Raw genomic sequence first — 18,372 nt, 5'->3', positions numbered from 1 at the left:
AGCATGCTGGGATACAGAGGCCTACAGGATGCCAGCCATTCTGTCACCTCAGAGGACAATGAGGGGGATGAATACTGTACACAGTGAGGTCAGGTGGGAGGAGAGGGTAGTTCCAGGCCAGCAGAGGCAAGATAGGGGCTGATCCCACAGCAAGGAGCCCTAGAGAGTTCTGTGACCTGCCCAGGCTAGACAAGCAAGGAGAGAACTGTGCTTCTGAGACTACTTAAACCTTGATTGCAAACTAGTCTCTTTTGGGGGCATGAACTCCATAGATACCAGGCCCAGACCATCCTCTTCCCCTCATCCAATCCTCACCTCCAGGAAATTGATAGGGACAGAGAAACTGGTTCTCATGAGGTGAGACACAACCCTCCTCCCAAAACCTGTGCCCCATCTTGCCTGAAATTTGAAAACCTCTCACTGATGTCCCATATTTGGGGCAACCCCATCACCAGAGCAGGGGCTCTCTCTTCCTATGTGTGTGCACAACTCCTAGCGCGATGGGGCCCAGATCTCGGTAGGTAGCAAAAAATAAATAATCCCTGCACAGCTGACTCTCTGTAAGCTATATACAGCCCTGCTGGAATCAAGAGACTGGACAGCCAATGGGAGAGCCAGAGCCAGTGAGACTTTTAGAGCCGGGGGTCAGAAAACACTGGACATGTTAGATATTTGGGCTGGGCAGAACCCCTGAACCTTTAGCACTGCTCCCAGCATCGATATTACACACTTGTCAGCTAAATGAATAGGAAGTCTCCATTCAGCACTTTTACTGGTGCTTAAATCTGCATGGGCTGGGATCCCGCCCCAATACAATGGGACTGGAGGAGACCCATTTCTAGGTGAAGGGTGAAGCTGATCCAGGTGGGCCCAGGGAATCTCTATGAGCTTTTGCTTTGGCACTGATTCCCCCCTCCCCCGACCCAGGTGGTAATCCAGGTGAACTGCCCAATGAGGAGGCAGAGCTCTTGGGCTGAAGCTGAGACAGGTGGGTCTTGTTCTCTCTCAGAGCACCTGCTGCAGGGCCTATTTACAGGGGCTGGGAAGCTAGTGTTCTGAATCTTTTCTTTCCAGAATGGCTCCCTGGAGGGTGGTCCTGGTTGCTGCCATGTGTGTAGCAGTGTTTGGGGTGCCAGGTAATCTGAGACTCAAAGCCATTTGTGTTGCTGAGCTTAATAACAATGGTGTGGGCTGTTCTGCTGTCTTGATGCTGTGCTGGGTGTTCTGCTTGCTGTCCTGTTTTCTAAAGCAGGGTTCTTGTGATCAGAAGAATAGCTGGTGGATTTCTTACCCTGTAACATCTTTACTTATCAGTCCTACTGCTAAGGTCTCTTGCCCTCTCTATTGGGAGGCTTGGGCACTCCTGTGTGTTAGGTGAGATGGTGTCTGATGCCTTAAGTTAGGCTAGTCTTTTTCTAGGGTGTCTGCTTAACTCAGAAGTGTGGGGTATTAAATGGCATGGGTGGTTTTTTTTCCTGGCCCTGCTTGCAGGCTATGGGGCTCTATGGGAATATGTGATATGCGCCTAGCAGCAGCCAGCTATGGAGAAGTGGGGAGAGTTGTGCCTCTCTGCCTTGAGGAGACAAAGCAGACTGCTCCCCTTGTTTTGAGTGTGATCATTCTGCATTCTAAGGAGCAAAGCAGTGTTACCCTGAACATGTTGTGAGAACATGCAGCTTGAGCTCCACTCACTAGTTGCTGTTTATTTCCAGGTGAGCGGAAGCTGTCTACGGACAGGCATGTCCTATCTCTTGTAACAAAGCCACACTTCCACCAAAAGTCTAGCCTGTACTCTCTGCATTTCATAGAACTTAAGGCCAGAAGAAACCATTATGAGCATCTAGTCTGACCACCTGCCTAACAAAGTCCTTCCCTCCCCTGCCCAAAAAAACCCCACACCCTCTTTATCTAAGCTATAGTGTAACTTCTTAGACATTCAGTCTTGACTTGCCTCCACTTGATTTTCCACCACTCCCCTATGTCTTTCTGCTTCTCTTCACTGCATGAGGCTCTGAAGGCAAAGGTGCTTCAACAGGGATCTGCCTAAGAAGTCAAGGCTGATCTAAGAGGGCTTTTTGTAACCAGGTGTTGAGGGAGGAGCAGACAGCAAAACATTCTGGCTTTTATTACCCTTGAGCAGGCAAGAAACTGTTGTGGTGTCCTCTGCCTTTGACACTAGACTAAATTGCTATCGGATTGTTGGACTAATGAAAACCATGTGCCCAGGGAAAATGGGCTTGTTTAGTGTCTAGGGAATAAGCTGTAGACTGAAATGCTATGCTGGGGCTTAATGCTGGAGAAAGGTGCCTCTCCGCCCTGGAGACTAAAATGGTCTCTAGCTCACATACACCATGCAGACTGGGAGCTTCCCCCATCTGCTATCTTGCTATTATGCCTTAGCACTGACCTGCCTGGGCCCTGTGGTAGGATGTGGGGGAGAAATCAGATTATTTGTTTTTTAAAGCTTGGCGTTGGTAATACCATTTTATGATTTGATAGCGAATGCCATGTGTGTCTTAATAAAGCTCTATTTACTTCTGGTTTCTGAGCTTCTGTACCATAAGGCTAGAAATTCTCTACAGTAATTCCTCACTTAACATTGTAGTTATGTTCCTGAAAAATGAAACTTTAAGTGAAACTATGTTAAACAAATCCAATTTTCCCATAAGATTTAATATAAATGCAGGGGGTTAGGTTCCAAGGACACTTTTCTTGGGGTAGACAAAAGGCATCATGTACAGTACTGTGGTTGTGAAGGGCCCCTGGCTTACCCCACACAGGCACAGCCCGCTGCAGGCAAGGATGCTAGAGGAAGCACCTTCGCAGTGGCAGATTACCTGGAGAAGAACAGGTGCTGACTTAGCCGGGGGATGCTCCAGGCCTGCTTCTTCTGGGCCCCACTCCACTCCAGGCCCACCTCCTCTCCCGAGCATGCTGCTTCCCTGCTCTTCCCCATCCCTCCCAGAAAGTCCTAAGCACCACCTGCTTGGTGGTGGGGGAAGCACTGGGAGGGAGGGGGAGGAGACAGAGAAGAGTAACTCGAGCAGTGACTTTACAAGGGAGCACTGCACTTCCACAGAATCTTACAAGCAGTGGACAGAGCAGGCAGCTAAATGATGTTATAAGGGAGCATTGCACAACTTTAAACGAGCATGCTCCCTAATTGAGCAGTGACATAACTTTGGAACAACATTAAGCAGGAGGACGTTATGTGAGCAGTTTCAGCTTTCATTTAATACAGTGACTCCCCACACTCGACTATAAGAGCTGGGGCTGTAAGAAAACCACCAAATGTTACGAGATTCTCCTATAAATCCAGTATCAGCAGCACTGGACTTGGCCCACTCCATGTTCCCTTGGGTTCCTGCTGTGACTGATGGTGCTAGCTGGGGATGTGGACAAGTGATCCCTAGGAGCTGGAGCATCCACTGACTTCATATGTAGACCACAAGAAAGGAGAGAGAGAGAGCTGCTTCTGCCACCCTTTATCTCTTTCCCCTTCTAAGCACTGGGCTGGGGAGTGGTAGCACTTCACTTGCTGTATAACTGTCTACACCTTAGTCTTGACACTCCTTCTCTGCCTGGATGTTCCCGGCTCTGAAGGAAGCTCTCAACCAGTATGAGCACTTATCTTGGGGTCTGTACTCTTGCTGGGTCCTGCTTCCTCAGCATGGCTGGGTTTTTCTGCAACTAGCCCCCTATTATCTGATAACATTGGATTTAAAGGAACAAATTCCCTGCTTTGTTGTGATACCTTTGATCCTAGGAATCAGTACTGTTAAGGTCTCCATTTACCATCTCGCTCCATGCGGAGGAGACTGAAGGCTAGCTAGGATGACTTCTCCAGCTGCGGTGCCTGGCTTGTGCACTGTGAGTGGAGGAGACTCTAAGCATAGTAGCTAACCCAGGCTGAGTCAGGACAATAATCAAAGGTTTCCTTCTCTAGTTGTCCCAGCGCTGGTTCCCTCCCAATGGAACAGCACCTCGCACCCAACCGCAGCAGCTAGCACTACAGGTCACAGTCTGCAAGATGCCACAACTGCACAGTCTGCAAAGATGAGCTTCTTCCGTAAAGTCCTGAATGGTGAGAAACTCTTGGCCTCCTGGGTCAGGCAGGCCAAGCCCTGCAAAAGCCCATGAGCTGATACTAGCTACTTCCATCTTGGATTAAGCCCTCAGCAGATCTGCAGCAGCATCCTTGAAACTCTGTGGAGCTTATTCTGTTCCTCACCCTGCATCACTGCCATCCCCTCATTGGGTGAGGCAGGACTCTGGGGTGGGGGGGGGAGTGGGGTAGGCAATGCTTGCCTGTCCCTTGGTGGGCTTCTGCTTGGCAAAATAACCACTGACTTGAAGGTTGCAACCTAGCCAGGCTGTCCCTTCATTGCAGAAGTTAGTTACATGTTTGTAGGGCAGTATTCCCCTACCCCAGCCTATGGATGGCTCATCTTTCAGGAAGAGTCATTTGGGGCTCTTGTCATCTCCCTTCTGGGAGCTGCTGACTAGCCCTCTTAATTACTATCTGACCCCTCCTTCCAGAATGACCCAAAGGCAGGTCCTATTGCACCTGTCCATGCCCTTCTACCCTCTTCATGGGAGGAAAGACCAGCTACCTAGAAACTCATGTATACTTATGGTCCCTCTTATAGTGCTGTAGGTGTCAGGTTGGCCTCTCCATAGGTTCTCTACTGAACCGATTTTCAGTAGGTCCCTCTGTGGTGGTGGAGGTCATACTTGGCCAGTTCTGTGGCCATAGTTATCAGGGTGGTGAATGCATCATGGGGAGGACTGAGAGGTGCCTTCATGGTGCATCAATGAATCAGAGGGCCTGATGAAGGTCTCCCGTCTAAAGAATGGGATAGAAAGTAGACAAGATGCTCCTCTTCACCCATTCTTGTATTCCAAGAACAAATGGACACCAGTGAAATTAGAATGCAGCAAATTTTAAAACTGATAAGACTTGCCTAAGTGGATTTCAATGCCACCAAAATGCATTGACCTCAAAGAACTCTGCCAGACTAAGATACTCTGTGGGTAGCAAGAACATTTCCATGTTGAGTTTTAAATAAAACACCCTTTGCAGTGAGGGTGAGTGTTTAATGATAAATTCCCCCATGGGCAGCTTAGTTGCACATTCCTCTAAAGTCTCTCTCTCCAATTGGACACTTTTTTAGGGATAGGACTGCTGGTCTGATCCAGTCTGGCACTTCCTATGTTCCTACAGATGCTGTTCAATGTAGATTCTAGTTCTCAATTCTTCTCTCATAGCCGCCAAAGATCTAGTGTCCCCCTTCTGGGATGATTCCTCTAACAGTACAGTGACCACAGTGACGCCTGCTGCTTCAGCCCCATCTGGTACCACAGTGGCTGGCCATCTCTCAGCTAGGACACCAGGTTATGTCCAGTTCCTGCAAGGTGGCCACTCCATAAAGTCTGCAAAGATGAACTTCACCCTAAGGATCCTGAATGGTGAGACCTTCCTACAGATCTTGGTGAGGTTGCCATGTGTAAGAGACAGCCTTCTGCCTTCTCAATGTTCTGTTCTGCACTCTTTGTCCTCCCCACCCCACATACAAAACCAACTCTGGTAAATGCTAACCCAGCTGCCTAGGTGTCAGTATGAGTTTGAGCCAGCTGTCTCTAGGGTAACAATCTGTCCATGGATTTCTAGTTAACATGCTCCTGGATGTGACTGCCTACAGGCATCTTGGGCTCTCTTGTTAGTGGTGACTATTGACTTATTCCCTCCCCCCCTCCTTTCCTGGACTACCCCATGTGTAGGGCTTCATGTGCTGAGAAAGCAAAGGCACTTCCTGAGGGAGATGTTGGAAGTGTTACTTATCACCAGTTTTTTCACCTTGAGAGTGGGGAGCTGCCATCCTCAGTCCAGCTACTCTGGTCAAAGGGCGGATCAGTTCTATAGCGCTGAACCTCTGCTGGCCCAACATGCACACAGGCTCATTCAGATGGGTGCTGGAGCCAAATGACTGGGATTAAATGCCTGGGGTGGCAGGTTTAAGGGCCAGCATATGGGGCTAGCTCTTCAGCAGAGGGCTTCATAAATGGGAGTCTTGTGTGGTTGCAACCACACACATTCCTGAATTAGATTAGCCTCTGTCTAGCTGGGGCATTCAGTACCTTCCCTGAGCTGTTCATATACTCCAGCTGGTGGCTTATTGGTGACAGGGGGTCCCCCCCAGAGCACAAGTCTGAGTAGGTCTCAAACTTATCAAGGAGTTGAACTTCTGACACCTCAGACTCCAGCTCTTTGTTTCCAATCCAGTTCAGATTGATGGTAACTGAGCTCAAGGGCTAGGTGGCTTTCATCCAGCCCCTTGACCACTTGCTCCTTTCCTGGGCTGAAGAAACCTGAGCAGGGTGGTTGCTGGTCTGACCTCTCTGGAGAACAGACACTAGGATGGAGATGGTGCTAGTGAACAGCTATGGCTCGCTGTTCCTGAGTGCAAGGACCCGATACATACTCTTTCCAGCCTGTGACCTCCCTGGCTACTGGAAAGGTGTACTCAGCCCATAGGGCACTCCCCCGTCACTGGGTGGATGAGACAGGCCCACCTCTTCAGAGGTGCCCCAGACATATTTGGGATAGTGCAAGACATTGGCACGTGTAACCTATCCTCTCCTCCCCCTGCAGAGGACTTCAGTGTGATGGCAGAGCCCCCAACATACACCCCTGGCTCTCCCATCTGTGTTGAGGCCAAAGTGGAATCCAGTGCAGGTGTCTCCCCAAGAATCTACGTGGATGAGTGCTATGGGAGCAGTGCAAAGCACCTGAGCCATTCCAGGAGGATCTATGTGATTGTGAACAACCATGGGTCAGTGGGGTGAAGGGTGGGGAGATCAGACTGAGGAGGTGCTTAGGCTTGTTCTGCATGCCCTCAGCTGTGGGGTCTCACTCCCAACACAGGGACATGCAATCTATCCTGCTCGTTGGGTTTCTTCACTTCCCTGGAGCAAAAATACAGCAGGGAGCGGGTGAGGGGAGCAGATGTTCTTTGACCCTCAGCTGATGATGTCTGTATTAAACCCTGATCTCACACTCAATGTAGGGGTGTGTGGATCCCTTGCTCTAGCAGGGGAACATGTAACTCCAATGCATACACTTGAGGGAGTCTCTTCTTGTGCTGTGCCCATCACCTTGGTATTGAGTAGCCTAGGACAAGTCAACGGGAAGAATGGCAGCCTGGTCAGTAACATGACAACCTTCACACTCAGTCTGCACCCACTGCACATCCCTGCTGGGGAGGGCACTTCCTCTGATCCCTTCCCCCTTCTGAAGGCTGTGACCCTGCTGAAGGCATCCCTGGCTGGCTCCCTTGTCTCCCACAGGTGTCTGCATGGGGGGAAGTCTGGGAATGTTGCTGTCTGGCATCGACCTGAAGATTCTGCCTTGCAGTTTGCCATCCCAGCTTTCATGCTGGCTGACGAAACAGAGGAAAAGGTGAGGCCCAACTATGGGTGGGGAGCGTGACTGGCTGTGTGCTTGAGCAGGGGGTTGGATTAGATGACCTCCGAGGTCCCTTCCAACCCTGGGATTCTATGATTCTATTGTTCTGCTAGTGGCTGAAAGGGGTGGCTGGGCTCAGCCAGAGGCTAGAGAGCAGCAGTCTGAGCACCTGCATTCTCAGATGCTGCCAACTAAGAAGCAGACTTGGGAGCCTTGAACGAGCTTCCTACAGCGACTGAATGGAGCTGTCTGTACCTTACAGCCTGGCCAAGGCACTCGGCAGCAATTGCCTGTTTTGCGTCAGGGTCCTAATTCTGAACAGAGGGTGCCCTATGAGAGACTCTGCCTGCCCCTCTTGGCTAAGCCAGAAAAGCAGGAACTGCTTGGTGAAAGCCACCTTAACTGGACTCCAGATCCTCATACAAGGATCCCAGAGTCTCCTCTGCCCTGTTAACTAGGTGCTTTAACTGCCTGGCTAGAACAGGGGTCATCCTTGCCATGCAAGACTGATCTAGGAAGGCAGTGCTATGTCCTGCCCTATTGCCCAGGCTCAGAGATGCAAGCTGGTGCCCTGCAAGGGAATTGCATGAGCATCTCCAACAATGTAGGTGGGGCCTTCTGGGAGATGTCTGCCCCTGGAATGCGTGCAGTAGCCAGACTGGCTGAGCATGTACAGCAAATGGCTCAGAAGAGAGGCTTGTGCCTGGCTCAGTCCTCAGGATCATTTAGCCATGGGCTCCCTGTGTGCTGCCTCTCCCGGCAGCCAACTCTTCCTGGGGCCTCATTTGTGTACCAGCTTCACTTCTGTTCCCCAGGAGCTCTGGACCTGCCTGGAGTGGGAAGGTGGCATGTGTGGCAGTTGCAGGGCAGTAGGCAAGCCCACCATCCCCGTTCTGCTTCTGGACACCTGCTAGGCTCCCTCCAAATGAAACTGTCAGTCAGTGCAGGCCTCATCCAAGATGAGGCTTGGCCCAAGGGTTTCCCCTCACTGCTCTGATCATGATCTTGAGCTCAATCCTTCTGCAGCCAAGCTTGCATGTAAATCCCCACCCCAGGTGCTGCTGGCGAATCTGGGGTGGGAGCTCAGGGTTTGCTGAGCACAAGCTGTCTCTTCCAGATCTACATTCACTGCCTGCTGACTGCATGGGGCCAGGAGAGCATCACAAGCCTGGGGAAGAAGTCCTGCTATTACAACAGCACCTCCTTCAGGTCTGCTCAGCCATTCAGTGCATTACTGGGGGCCAGAACCAAAGCACCCCATAACACTGGGACTAGTGGGGCTCTCCAATATAAGGAACAGCTGGCAGGGCTGTTGCAACAGTAGTGTCTGGGAAGTGTGTTTTCACATCTGAGCATAAATGAGAAACCACTCCAGAGCATCTGTCAAACAGTGCCTGGAGAAGGCTCTTTGGGCTATGCTTGGAGGGAGGGCATATGACTAAACTGGAGCCGCCATGACCTGGCTCAAATGTGGCCCCCCTGCCAACATGACCTCCATGCCATTGCAGGCAGGGTGGGACTGGTATTAGGAAGGGTACCTCCAGGAAGCTGGTTTGACTCCAGCTCTGATCAGTAGGCCACTCAACCACCAAATGGTAACTATGTGGAAGTAGTGGGTTTCCATTCAGTTCTAGTGGGCAAGCTGCCACCAACTGGTGGATCCTCTTCAGAGAAGCCAAGGCTATCTGTGGGGCTGGTCTGTCCTCAGAGTGCCTGCTTGTGGGGCTATATGGGCTATATGGGCTACCATTTCTGTAGGACCACTCCTGATCCCAGATGTGCTGTGCAGGGACTGCTGCCCAGTGACTCCTTCCTCCCTCTATCTCCAGCTGGCAGAACCTAGAGGACCCTTCCCAAAACTTAAAGTGTAGCTGCTGTGACAACCACTGCCCTGCTGACTCTGCTCCTCCAGAAGAACTAAGAGGTACCAGGACTCTGTGTCCATTATCTTCTCTGCATGCTTGATACTGTGCAACCAGTTGGTGAGTGCTCCCCAAACAGAATGTGGGGAGGCTGGGGTGTGGTCACTGTCTTGGCTGCAGAGATCCAGATGTTCTCTGCTGGGGCTGTCTCAGCAGATTGCAGGCAGGACCTTGCAGCAATGCCATAAGAGGGTGCTTCATCTGTCCGGGGGGGGGAGGGCTTCTGGATTCCTGGTATCATGCACTCTGCTATGGCCAGTTAGCATTGGGCTCTCCATTGGACTTTAGTGGTTGTGAGGGCAACAACACATCCAACAAGAGTGGGGCAATGTTGAGGAAATGGGCTCTTCGATGAGCCTGGATACATGGTGAGGAGGGGGAAAGTCCTAGCTATCCAACAGGAGCCGGTCACAACCCCCTACCTGCTCTGGTGGGGACACAAACAAAGGCCCATCTAACATCAGATTGGGCAGCCACCACTCCATCGTATGCAGCACTTTGATTGTTGGTTGCTACATGGTATCAAGCCACCTTGCAAAATCAAGCTGTGGCACCTGAGGTGGGTATTGGACCCTCTCACACAAGTAAGCCCTGCTCTGTTAACCAAAACACTCAATATGGCAGTGCAGCCTGTAGTGACTAGCTTGGACAGAGCAGTGTAGCTGCATGCTGGGACACAACCTCCATCTCCTTGTGGCATGAAGGTGGCTGCAGCCATCCCATAGATCTCCATGGCTGTGCTTAGCTGCCTCTGTAGGAAAGTGACTGGACAATCCAGTCTGAGCATGGGTGCAAAGACCTGTTTTCCTCCAGAGTTTATAGGTGAAGGGATGCTCCACAGAAAAGTAGCTGGCCCCTTGACGGTGCACAAGGAAGAGGCTCCATGGTATGAAGGTAGGTGTGAATGAGACCTCCCAACTCCTTGTATTGGGAGGGAAGTGGGAATGACTCTCTTAGACTCAAGGATCTTTCCAACCCTACTACACCTGGAAATGGCTAAGACAATGCTAAAAGCTCTGCGAGTAAGAGGCAGTACTTGGTTCTCTAGCTTCCAGCTGGCATTGCTTGTAACTAACCACAGTTCTGGGCATTTCTCTGTAGGTGGCATCTAATGAATGGCTATGCACTGTGCAGATACACAAATGCAGGGCTCTTAGCCTTAGGGAGACTGGCTTCTCCTGGGGTTACATTTTAATCTGGTCTACTTGGTCTGGATTCAACCCCTGAATGTCTCTGTCCCCTAGAACGATGCCGCACCCTGAAGAAGCTTCTGCTGGTGGGTGTTGCTTTTGTGGGCAGCTGTCTAGTGGGAGCCCTCTTTGTAGGAGGCCTCTTGGCTCTGGCTCTGGCCTTGTTCCGGTCATACCAGCGCAGCAAAGGGCAAAGGCTGCCAAGGAAGAGGCAGGAGTACCCCTACCAGACAGAGCTGCAGAGTGTGGTGAACGCCCTCGTGACTACTGAAGAGATGCAGAAGGATGAGAGAGAATCCAGGATAGACTACAACTTGAATACAGATACAGCAGAGAAGGAATAACCAGGCCTTCAAGCTACAATAAATGCTTTTTCTCTAATGTCAATCTCTTGTCTGTCTTCCCTCTGCTGACAAATGGGGGTGGTGGGGAGGAGTCAAAAGCCAAGGAGTCGGGGTTCTCTGTGTGAAGCTCAGCAATAACAGGTGCAAGTACCTGTGTCCTGACATGCAAGTGCACTTAACATCTGTACACAGGGCTGATCTGTAACAATGAACCAGGGGAACTTCCTAGTAGCAAAGGACTCAGAAAATAGAGCTGGAGTGATGGGGTATCTCAAGACTAGCAGTTAAGTCTCTGAAAACAGGCTGAACAGAGAACCAAAGCTGTGCTAAGGTCAGGGCCAATGTTCTGGGGTACTACCGTGGGCACCACGCGAATCCTGCATTTTCTGGTGTCTGTATGTTGCATTGTCTGCTTCTGTGAGGCTTAGAGGAAGGAAAAGACAAACCTCCTCACTTCTCTCCCTGCCAGCATATCCTGGCTATTAAGACTGTCCCTGCACTAAAGCAGAGGGAGCCTTAACTAGCTAGTTCAATAGCACATGGAACTGGGAGTGAATTCAGGTTGAAGCGGTTTATTCTGAGGAGAGGGAATTGCAGAGTTTGACTAGTCAGGTTCCCACTACACAATAGCAGGAACTGGAGCCAGTTAGAGGAATGTGAGTTAGTGCAATTAACCCCCAGGACAGGGGTTTGGTTTTCTTTTTTTCCCCCACAGTAAATACAGGTCTCTCAATAGGCCAGGCCTAACCTGTCCTGGGGCTTCCTAAGATACAGAATATGCCAGCCCAAGCCTGTATTAATATCCCCTGGCACCACTGGGTTTTGATAGCAATTGCACCTTTCCTCTCTCTTCTCCCCCGTGGCCACGAAGGACCAAGAACAACCCTGAAATCTCATGCTGCCAAAGCAGCTGGGCCTCCAGCATTTGGGTTAGGCAACCAGCTCCTGACAATTCAGGGCTAGTGCTAATGCCTCTGAAGCAGGGGTGAGCCTGTGCTGGGGCAGGGCTGCCCAGCCCACTTGCTCTCCTGCCCCCATGTCACAGTAAGTTGGCTTAACAGCAGAAAATGACTCTAAATACAGTGTAGTCAGTTGTGAGGTGTGGAGCTGGGTGGGTGAGAGGAGTGTCCCTCCCACCCCTGCTTTAGCTGTGTAAGGGGGCTGCCTCATGAAGAAGGACGTTTCTCTTCTGCACCATAGAGTTTGCGGAGGCTGGAATCCATCAGGAAATCCACTGACCTGCAGAGAGGAGAGGCTGTGGTTACTTTAAACAGGTGTTTTCATTCTCCCAGCCCATTGTGCCCCGGCATGTCCACACTGGGCCCCCTCTCCTAGCAAAAGCCCCAGAGCACTAGCTCACAGCAAGGAGTTACTTAAGGAAAGCATTTGTATCCAGCTCTAATGTGATCAGTGTGGGTCCTCAGTGAAAGGGTTAATCACATGGTCTCCTTTGATCTTATTTCCTCCTAGCTGTTAAATCCCTTGATGGATGTGCTGCCCAGCCACCTACTCTTTGATACTAGCTGCTTGTTTCTTCTCACACATAGCAGCCCCTATTAGAGGCAGCCAGGGGGCTGCTCTTAATTTCCAGCTACTTTTACAGCCCTCTAGGTTCTCAGTGCAGGGGGATGCTTGCAGGGCCGGCTCCAGACCCCAGCACGCCAAGCATGCGCTTGGGGCGGCATTTTGCCAGCAGGGCGGCAGCTGGCTCCGGCGGACCTTCTGCAGTCATGCCTGCAGGTCCACCAGAGCCACGGGACCAGCGGACCTCCTGCAGGCATGACTGCGGATGCTCCATCAGAGCCGTGGACCAGCGAACCCTCTGCAGCTGCGGGAGGTCCACTGGAGCCGTGGGACCAGCGGACCCTTCGCAGTCATGCGTATGGGAGGTCCGCTGGTCCCGTGGCTCCGATGCACCTCCCGCAGGCAGGACTGCTTGGGGCAGTCAAATTCCTAGAGCTGCCCCTGGATGCTTGGCACATGTAGGTGTAGCACTAGCTTCATGGCTCTTCAAGTTGTCGGAGTGTGAGAATCTCACTTTTTAAAATGGAAACTAAGGTTCTATCCCTGTAAGGGGTGGGGAAAAGCTTGGAGCTTTGACCCTGAACAGCTAGGACACTGGCAGCTAGCCAAAAACAATAGGGCTTTGGGGTGTCTTTAAAAAAAGCCATGCTGGAGGGGGCCTGACTCATGATGTGTGAATGCCTGTGCTGAGTGGGTGATAAGTGAAAGCAAAGAGCAGCACCATGTGGGATGGCAGGATGAGCTCCGTGCATCACAGCCAGGCACCAGTGAGGGCTGAGGCCCTATGTCAACCAATCAACTTCAGCTTCCCAGGCCTGCACCAGCCTTTGCTTGGTGGCTTACGGGTCATTTCTCAGTGGGAATTTCCTAGTGAGCACTGAGGCTTGTCATCAGCCCCAGGCTGGTATTAGCCAGGCACCTCTGCAGTCTGCCTGGGTCCAAGACTCCTTGAAACAATGGGCAACATTTAGCTATGCGCTAGGGCTGTGCTCGGCCAGGTGTTCAACAGCAGCTGTGCCAGGAGAGCGAGACACCCCAGGTGTGCTGGTGCAGCCAGGATATGTGCACAGTGCTAGCTCCCTCTGAGCTGCTTGACAATGAACACACAGGCTGCGCTTGCCAGAGGCCCTGGGGCATGAGGGGACGTTCAGCAGGAGCTGAGTGCCTGGGGTCTCGCTCCACAGACACGCAGGCGTTGTTCCACTCAGATTAGGGGTGTGTCAGGCCCTGGGCCAGAACAAGGGGGGCCCCTTCTGCTTGCAGTTCTCCCCAGCACTCCAGCTGGAGAAATAAGGTTGGGGCATGGGGGCTTCCCCCCCCTCCCCTGCCTGGCACTCCTGCCAGGGAGTGGAGTCAGGGTGCAGGGACTTGCAAGGGTCACTGGTATCCCTAAGGCAGAGCACTACTGACAAATGCTGCATTTTTAATGCCAAGCACCGTAGCTACCGCTGATAGAGACAGGGAAAACGAGGCCCAGAGTGGCGCCATGACTTGCCCAAGGCCATACCATGAGTCAATAGTGGAGTGAGGAGTCTTGACTCCCAGTCCTCTGCTCTACCACCCTGCCTCTCTAGGCATGTAGTGTACACTACCCGCTCCATCACCAGCTTCCCCCCAGGGCATCACAGGCCTCTTGCCCAGAGTCCTGGGCCCCAGGTGCTGAGCCCTGATCCTGCCACCCGTGTTAACCCTCGGCATGCCAGCCCATACCTGTCAATGGGCTTGATGATGACGGGAATGGCTGAGAGGCCGATGGCTGTGGTCATCCACTTCCGGATGGGGAGGGGCCAGTGGGTCATGGTGCCCAGGAAGTAGAGGGAGGCAGCACAGATGCGGTTAATGGTGAAGCCGGGGATAGCCACAGAGGCCAGCGCCTGCCACACAAATGTATCCACCACAGCCACGGCCACCTGCGTCGTCTTCCCCACGTCGTGTTCATGTGCCTGATGGGTGCAGCACAGAGAGCATGGAGAGCAGGGACAGTGTACTGGAGGAGTGGGGCAGAACAGCAGGGAGTGGGTGTGGGAGCGCACAGAGAGGAATGTACCACTGATGTGGAGGGGGGAGGGGTTACACACAGGGTCCAGTATGGGTTTGGGGAAATGGACCACAGCAGAAGACAAGCAGAGAAAACACATTTGTTATGGGCTCTGTGTGCACATGCGCACATGTATACAGGGGTATGTGCAGGCAGGGGTGTACAGATCTCTGTGTGTGCACGCACATGTGTACAGAGGTGTGTGCAGGTAGGGGGGTGAACAAATCTGTGTGTCTCTGAGCAAACGTACAGGGGTGTGTGCAGGTTGGGAGGTGTACAGATTGTGTGTGTGTGTGTGTGTGAGCGTGGATGTGTGCTGGTAGGGGATGTACAGATCTGTGTGTGTGTGAGCGTGGATGTGTGCTGGTAGGGGATGTACAGCTCTCTGTGTGTGGGTGTGTATGTGTACAGGGGTGTGTGCAGGTAGGGGTGTACAGATGTAGGTGCAGGTAGGGGATGTACAGATCGCTGTGTGGGTTTATGGGTGTGTGCATGCATCTGCATGTGTGTGCAGGTCGGGGGTGTACAGATCTGTGCATGTGTGCACATGTGTGCAGGTCTGGGATGTCAGGTCTGTGTGTGTTTGTACATGTCTGGGTGGTGCATTAGCTCACCTGAGCAGGGCAGGTGCTGCCCTGGTGTGTGCAGGGTGTAGATCACAGCCTGGCAGCAGCTTTCCCCAGACAGGTACCACCACTCAGGAACACGCCACAAAGCTCAGCTTGGCACTGCCGGGCAGCACAGCCCATGCAGAGCAAGGAAGCTGCCAAGTCATTGCTGTGTCTGACAGGGATCCCACCCGCTGCTTCACTGGGAGCCAGGCCTCCCCTGGCCCATGGCCTATGGCTCCCTGCTCTCTGGCTAACATTGGATGGTGGGTCAGTGCTAGCAGGCTCTGACCCTCTGTCTCCAGCATGGTAGCAGGGCTCAGAGCATCCTCTTCCACACTCCTGGAGGTGCTGTAGCTGGCTTCTCTGGCTCCTGGATCTGCTGCCAGCTCCTGGCATGCCCTAAACCCAAATGCTTTTGCAGAGGGTGGGCTCAGGAATGATCCCCCAGCCCAGCATATTGCACAGTTATGACACATCTGGCACTGGCCAATGTCAGCCACTGGACTGGATAGCCCTGGGGTCTCTTCCAGAGTGTCAGGAACGTGGGATACTGCACTAGATGGACCACAAGTCTCTTTCTGAAGGGGAATTCTTATGGTCCTAACCTCCAGCTCTCCTGGAGACAGGGAGGTGAGTGAGAAAGGACTGAAAGGAAAAGGCAGGTACATTTCACAGAATACAGATGCAGGACACTACAAGTCCTGAGCTGACACCATGAATCAAAAGATGCCCAGGAACGTCAATCTGCGGAGTCTGACGCCTGTTGCTGGTGGAACAGGAGAGGAAGACAGGGCCTCAGCACAGAGAGCTGTGCAGCGAGGTGTGCAGGACTGACTTTGTCTGTGCAAAGGTGGGGACTGCCCCTGGGCTCAGAGGCAGAAGCAGACTTTTGGTGCATGAGCAGGACTGGCTCAGTAGACAGGATCTGGGCAGCAATGAGAGGGAGGGTGGAGTTGGCAGATGAGAGAACTTGGCCCCAGGCTGCCCAGTTTGTCAGCAGGAGCGGGGAGTCTTTGCCCCATGAAAGGTCAGAGGCCTGACAGTGAGACCCACCCTAGCCTGCCGTCCCCGCTGGCACTGCTCCCTCCACCAGGACCTGACCAGGGTCTAAGTGACAGGATCTTGCTTTGGCCCCTCCCTTTTAGGACACACACAGGCGATCCCCGGGGTCGAGGAGACAACCAGCTCTGGGGGACAAAAGGGTTTGAGAGCTCCAGGACACTTACAACAGCTGCCTTCTTTCCCTTATCTATCGCGTCAGCCATCACGTATGTGGTCGCCACCCCGTAGCTCGCCCAGACCAGTGAGATGGGCACAATGGCTCTGAAGGACTCTCCAACTTCATTGGCATAGCCTTTAAGAAAGAGCAAGGTCAGAGGGGCCAGAGGGCGGAGGGGTTCGTTACCGAAGAGGCTAAAGCACAGGCCAGAGAGGAGTTAAAACAAAAAAAAAATGGTGGGACTGCAAGCTCCACCCACAACACCCCAGTAGCTAAACGCTCAGCAGTCCAAGTGTTGTCGGCACTAGGCTTCAGAATGGCAGCTCACACCTCTCAGAGAGTGTCAGGCTCTCTACAGACTGAACAGACAATTCTGCATCAGGTCCCCTCTGGGATCAGGAGGCTGGGAACTGCACATGTAAATTCGGCCCAGGAGAGACTAGGCCCTGGGCAGGGCAGTGTGGGTGAAGCTTGCCCTCTGCTGCACTACTCTGAGGCTCTCCAGGGCTCGCTCACCCATGCACCACACAGAGTTTCAGAGCAACCTGCTTCTCAGCAGTGCCTCCTGGGTTATTTTTAGCCTCCGATGCCTGCAGGCTTTGCCAGGTGCCTCCGGAGGGCAGAATCACTGAGCCCTGGCAGATGCCTCGCTTGTCTGGGACTGATGGGCAGGCCGGTCACCTTGAGCGCTTGCCCTCTGTTCCCCGCATCGCCCCCCAGCAGCCCATCCAGAAGGGGTGGGCGGTGCCACCCTGGGGCGAGCTGCCCGCGGAGGGTGGGGGCCGTTCCACGCCTCAGCCAGAAAGCCAGCCCCAGCGGGAAGATCCCATGGCGCGTGTAGTCACAGGAGCGACGAAAAGAAGTCAATGCTCCACAGTATGGCAGGGGACACGGCCCCCTTCGCTGCAATGCAACAATCGGGGCGGGGGGGGAGGGGGGGGGGAGAGCACGGATTCCACAACAACACACACGCTACACACTGATCTATGTAAATCGGAGTGGTTACACAGCAACACACACACTCTATATTGCATAGCTACACAAGAACACCCCGAAAAATCAGGCTGACAACCAGCCCTTACAGCGTTAGCTATGGAGTGTGGCCGCCTCTCTCCTCGGAGTACACACAGCCCCTTCCCCACGCGTGTGCGGCACCCCCGAGCCCAGCAGCATGCCCTGCACGGGCGGCTCGGTGTCTAACAGCGGCAGATCCTGCTCCCAGACACATCACTGACCATGGAGCTAGTGCCGCGCTGTGCACCCCTTACACGGATTGGGGGGGGTCGGGATCGGGCCCGCGGCGGGCCGGCGCTACCCGGGGTCAGGATCGGGCCCACACTCACCCAGGTAGCGCACCCACGTGTCGCGGTAGAGGTCGGTCTCGGCGGGGGGCCCCATGGCGCAGCCGCCGCTGGCTCCAGTCACGCCGGCCCCGGGTCAGCCGCCGCCATCCAGCCCGAGGGCGGTGTCAGCAAATCCCCGCCCCCGTGGGGCCGGGCCGGCGGGGCAAGGCCCGATGGGAGCCAGGCTCAGCCAGCCCTTCGCCGGGCCGGGGGCAGCTGGGCTGCCTTCCCCAGGGAAGTCAGAGCAGAGAGAGTCTAGCGCCCCGCCCCACCCCGCGGTGTGTGCAGTGTGCGCAGAGGCCCTGATCTGCACCCCGGGGGGAGACCTGCACAGAGCAGGGGGGCTCCAGGCCCCAGCACGCCAAGCGCTGCTTGGGGTGTCATGCCGCGGGGGGCGCTCTGCTGGTTGCCGGGAGGGCAGCAGGCGGCTCCGGTGGACCTCCCGCGGGCGTGCCACGGCGAAATGTCTAGAGCCACCCCTGGCACAGAGCCAGGGTCCTGCAAGGGGGGGCTAAGCACCCCCAATAGCCAGGACTCTCTGACTCACCCACCTTCCTGATGCAAGGCCTGGGCCCGCAGCATTGGGTCAGGGCCGTCTCTACCAGAGGCAATAGCCTCCCCTGGGTCAGACCCCACTTTCCAGGCAGGAAAAAATTCAGAAACCACACATGGACATTTCCAGCCCCAAGGGAGGGTCTTTCAGAAAGTTAAAAGGG

At 53.6% G+C, this 18,372-nt stretch overlaps 2 protein-coding genes across 3 annotated transcripts; one reads left to right on the top strand and one right to left on the bottom strand.

The window, feature by feature from the left end:
* Positions 1-980: 980 nt before the first annotated feature.
* Positions 981-10,964, top strand: LOC120386406. The gene is made up of 9 exons (XM_039505724.1): positions 981-1,136; positions 3,947-4,084; positions 5,269-5,469; positions 6,653-6,833; positions 7,348-7,459; positions 8,583-8,674; positions 9,295-9,389; positions 10,201-10,281; positions 10,632-10,964. Exons 1-9 carry the CDS (start codon positions 1,076-1,078, stop codon positions 10,919-10,921), a joined length of 1,251 nt encoding a protein of 416 aa, XP_039361658.1. The 5' UTR covers positions 981-1,075; the 3' UTR covers positions 10,922-10,964.
* A 513-nt stretch (positions 10,965-11,477) lies between these two features.
* On the bottom strand, positions 11,478-17,882 carry MTFP1 (mitochondrial fission process 1). Of its 2 annotated transcripts, XM_039505726.1 has the most exons (4): positions 17,657-17,870; positions 16,321-16,448; positions 14,156-14,388; positions 11,946-12,160 (listed from the first exon to the last, which is right to left on the bottom strand). In XM_039505726.1, the coding sequence occupies exons 1-4, from the start codon at positions 17,709-17,711 to the stop codon at positions 12,088-12,090; spliced, it is 489 nt and encodes a 162-aa protein (XP_039361660.1). In that variant the 5' UTR covers positions 17,712-17,870; the 3' UTR covers positions 11,946-12,087. The 2 variants fall into 2 exon arrangements, with proteins under 2 accessions (XP_039361659.1, XP_039361660.1); XM_039505725.1 differs by lacking the exon at positions 14,156-14,388 and having other exon boundaries at positions 11,478-12,160; positions 17,657-17,882.
* Between the last annotated feature and the right edge of the window lie 490 nt (positions 17,883-18,372).

This window comes from Mauremys reevesii, linkage group 18, assembly GCF_016161935.1.
Source record: "Mauremys reevesii isolate NIE-2019 linkage group 18, ASM1616193v1, whole genome shotgun sequence".
NCBI classification, from domain to species: domain Eukaryota; kingdom Metazoa; phylum Chordata; order Testudines; family Geoemydidae; genus Mauremys; species Mauremys reevesii.
This window is presented reverse-complemented; position numbering and strand designations above follow the sequence as displayed.

Coding starts and splice junctions, on each gene's coding strand:
- LOC120386406 (XM_039505724.1), top strand. CDS start 1,076: ATGGCTCCCTGGAGGGTGGTCCTGGTTGCTGCCATGTGTGTAGCAGTG. Junction 8,675..9,294: donor TACAACAGCACCTCCTTCAG/GTCTGCTCAGCC, acceptor CTCTATCTCCAG/CTGGCAGAACCTAGAGGACC. Junction 9,390..10,200: donor TCCTCCAGAAGAACTAAGAG/GTACCAGGACTC, acceptor GTTTTCCTCCAG/AGTTTATAGGTGAAGGGATG.
- MTFP1 (XM_039505725.1), bottom strand. CDS start 17,711: ATGGGGCCCCCCGCCGAGACCGACCTCTACCGCGACACGTGGGTGCGC. Junction 16,449..17,656: donor CACGTGGGTGCGCTACCTGG/GTGAGTGTGGGC, acceptor TCTTTCTTAAAG/GCTATGCCAATGAAGTTGGA. Junction 12,161..16,320: donor AGGGAAAGAAGGCAGCTGTT/GTAAGTGTCCTG, acceptor TCCTCTCTGCAG/GTCAGTGGATTTCCTGATGG.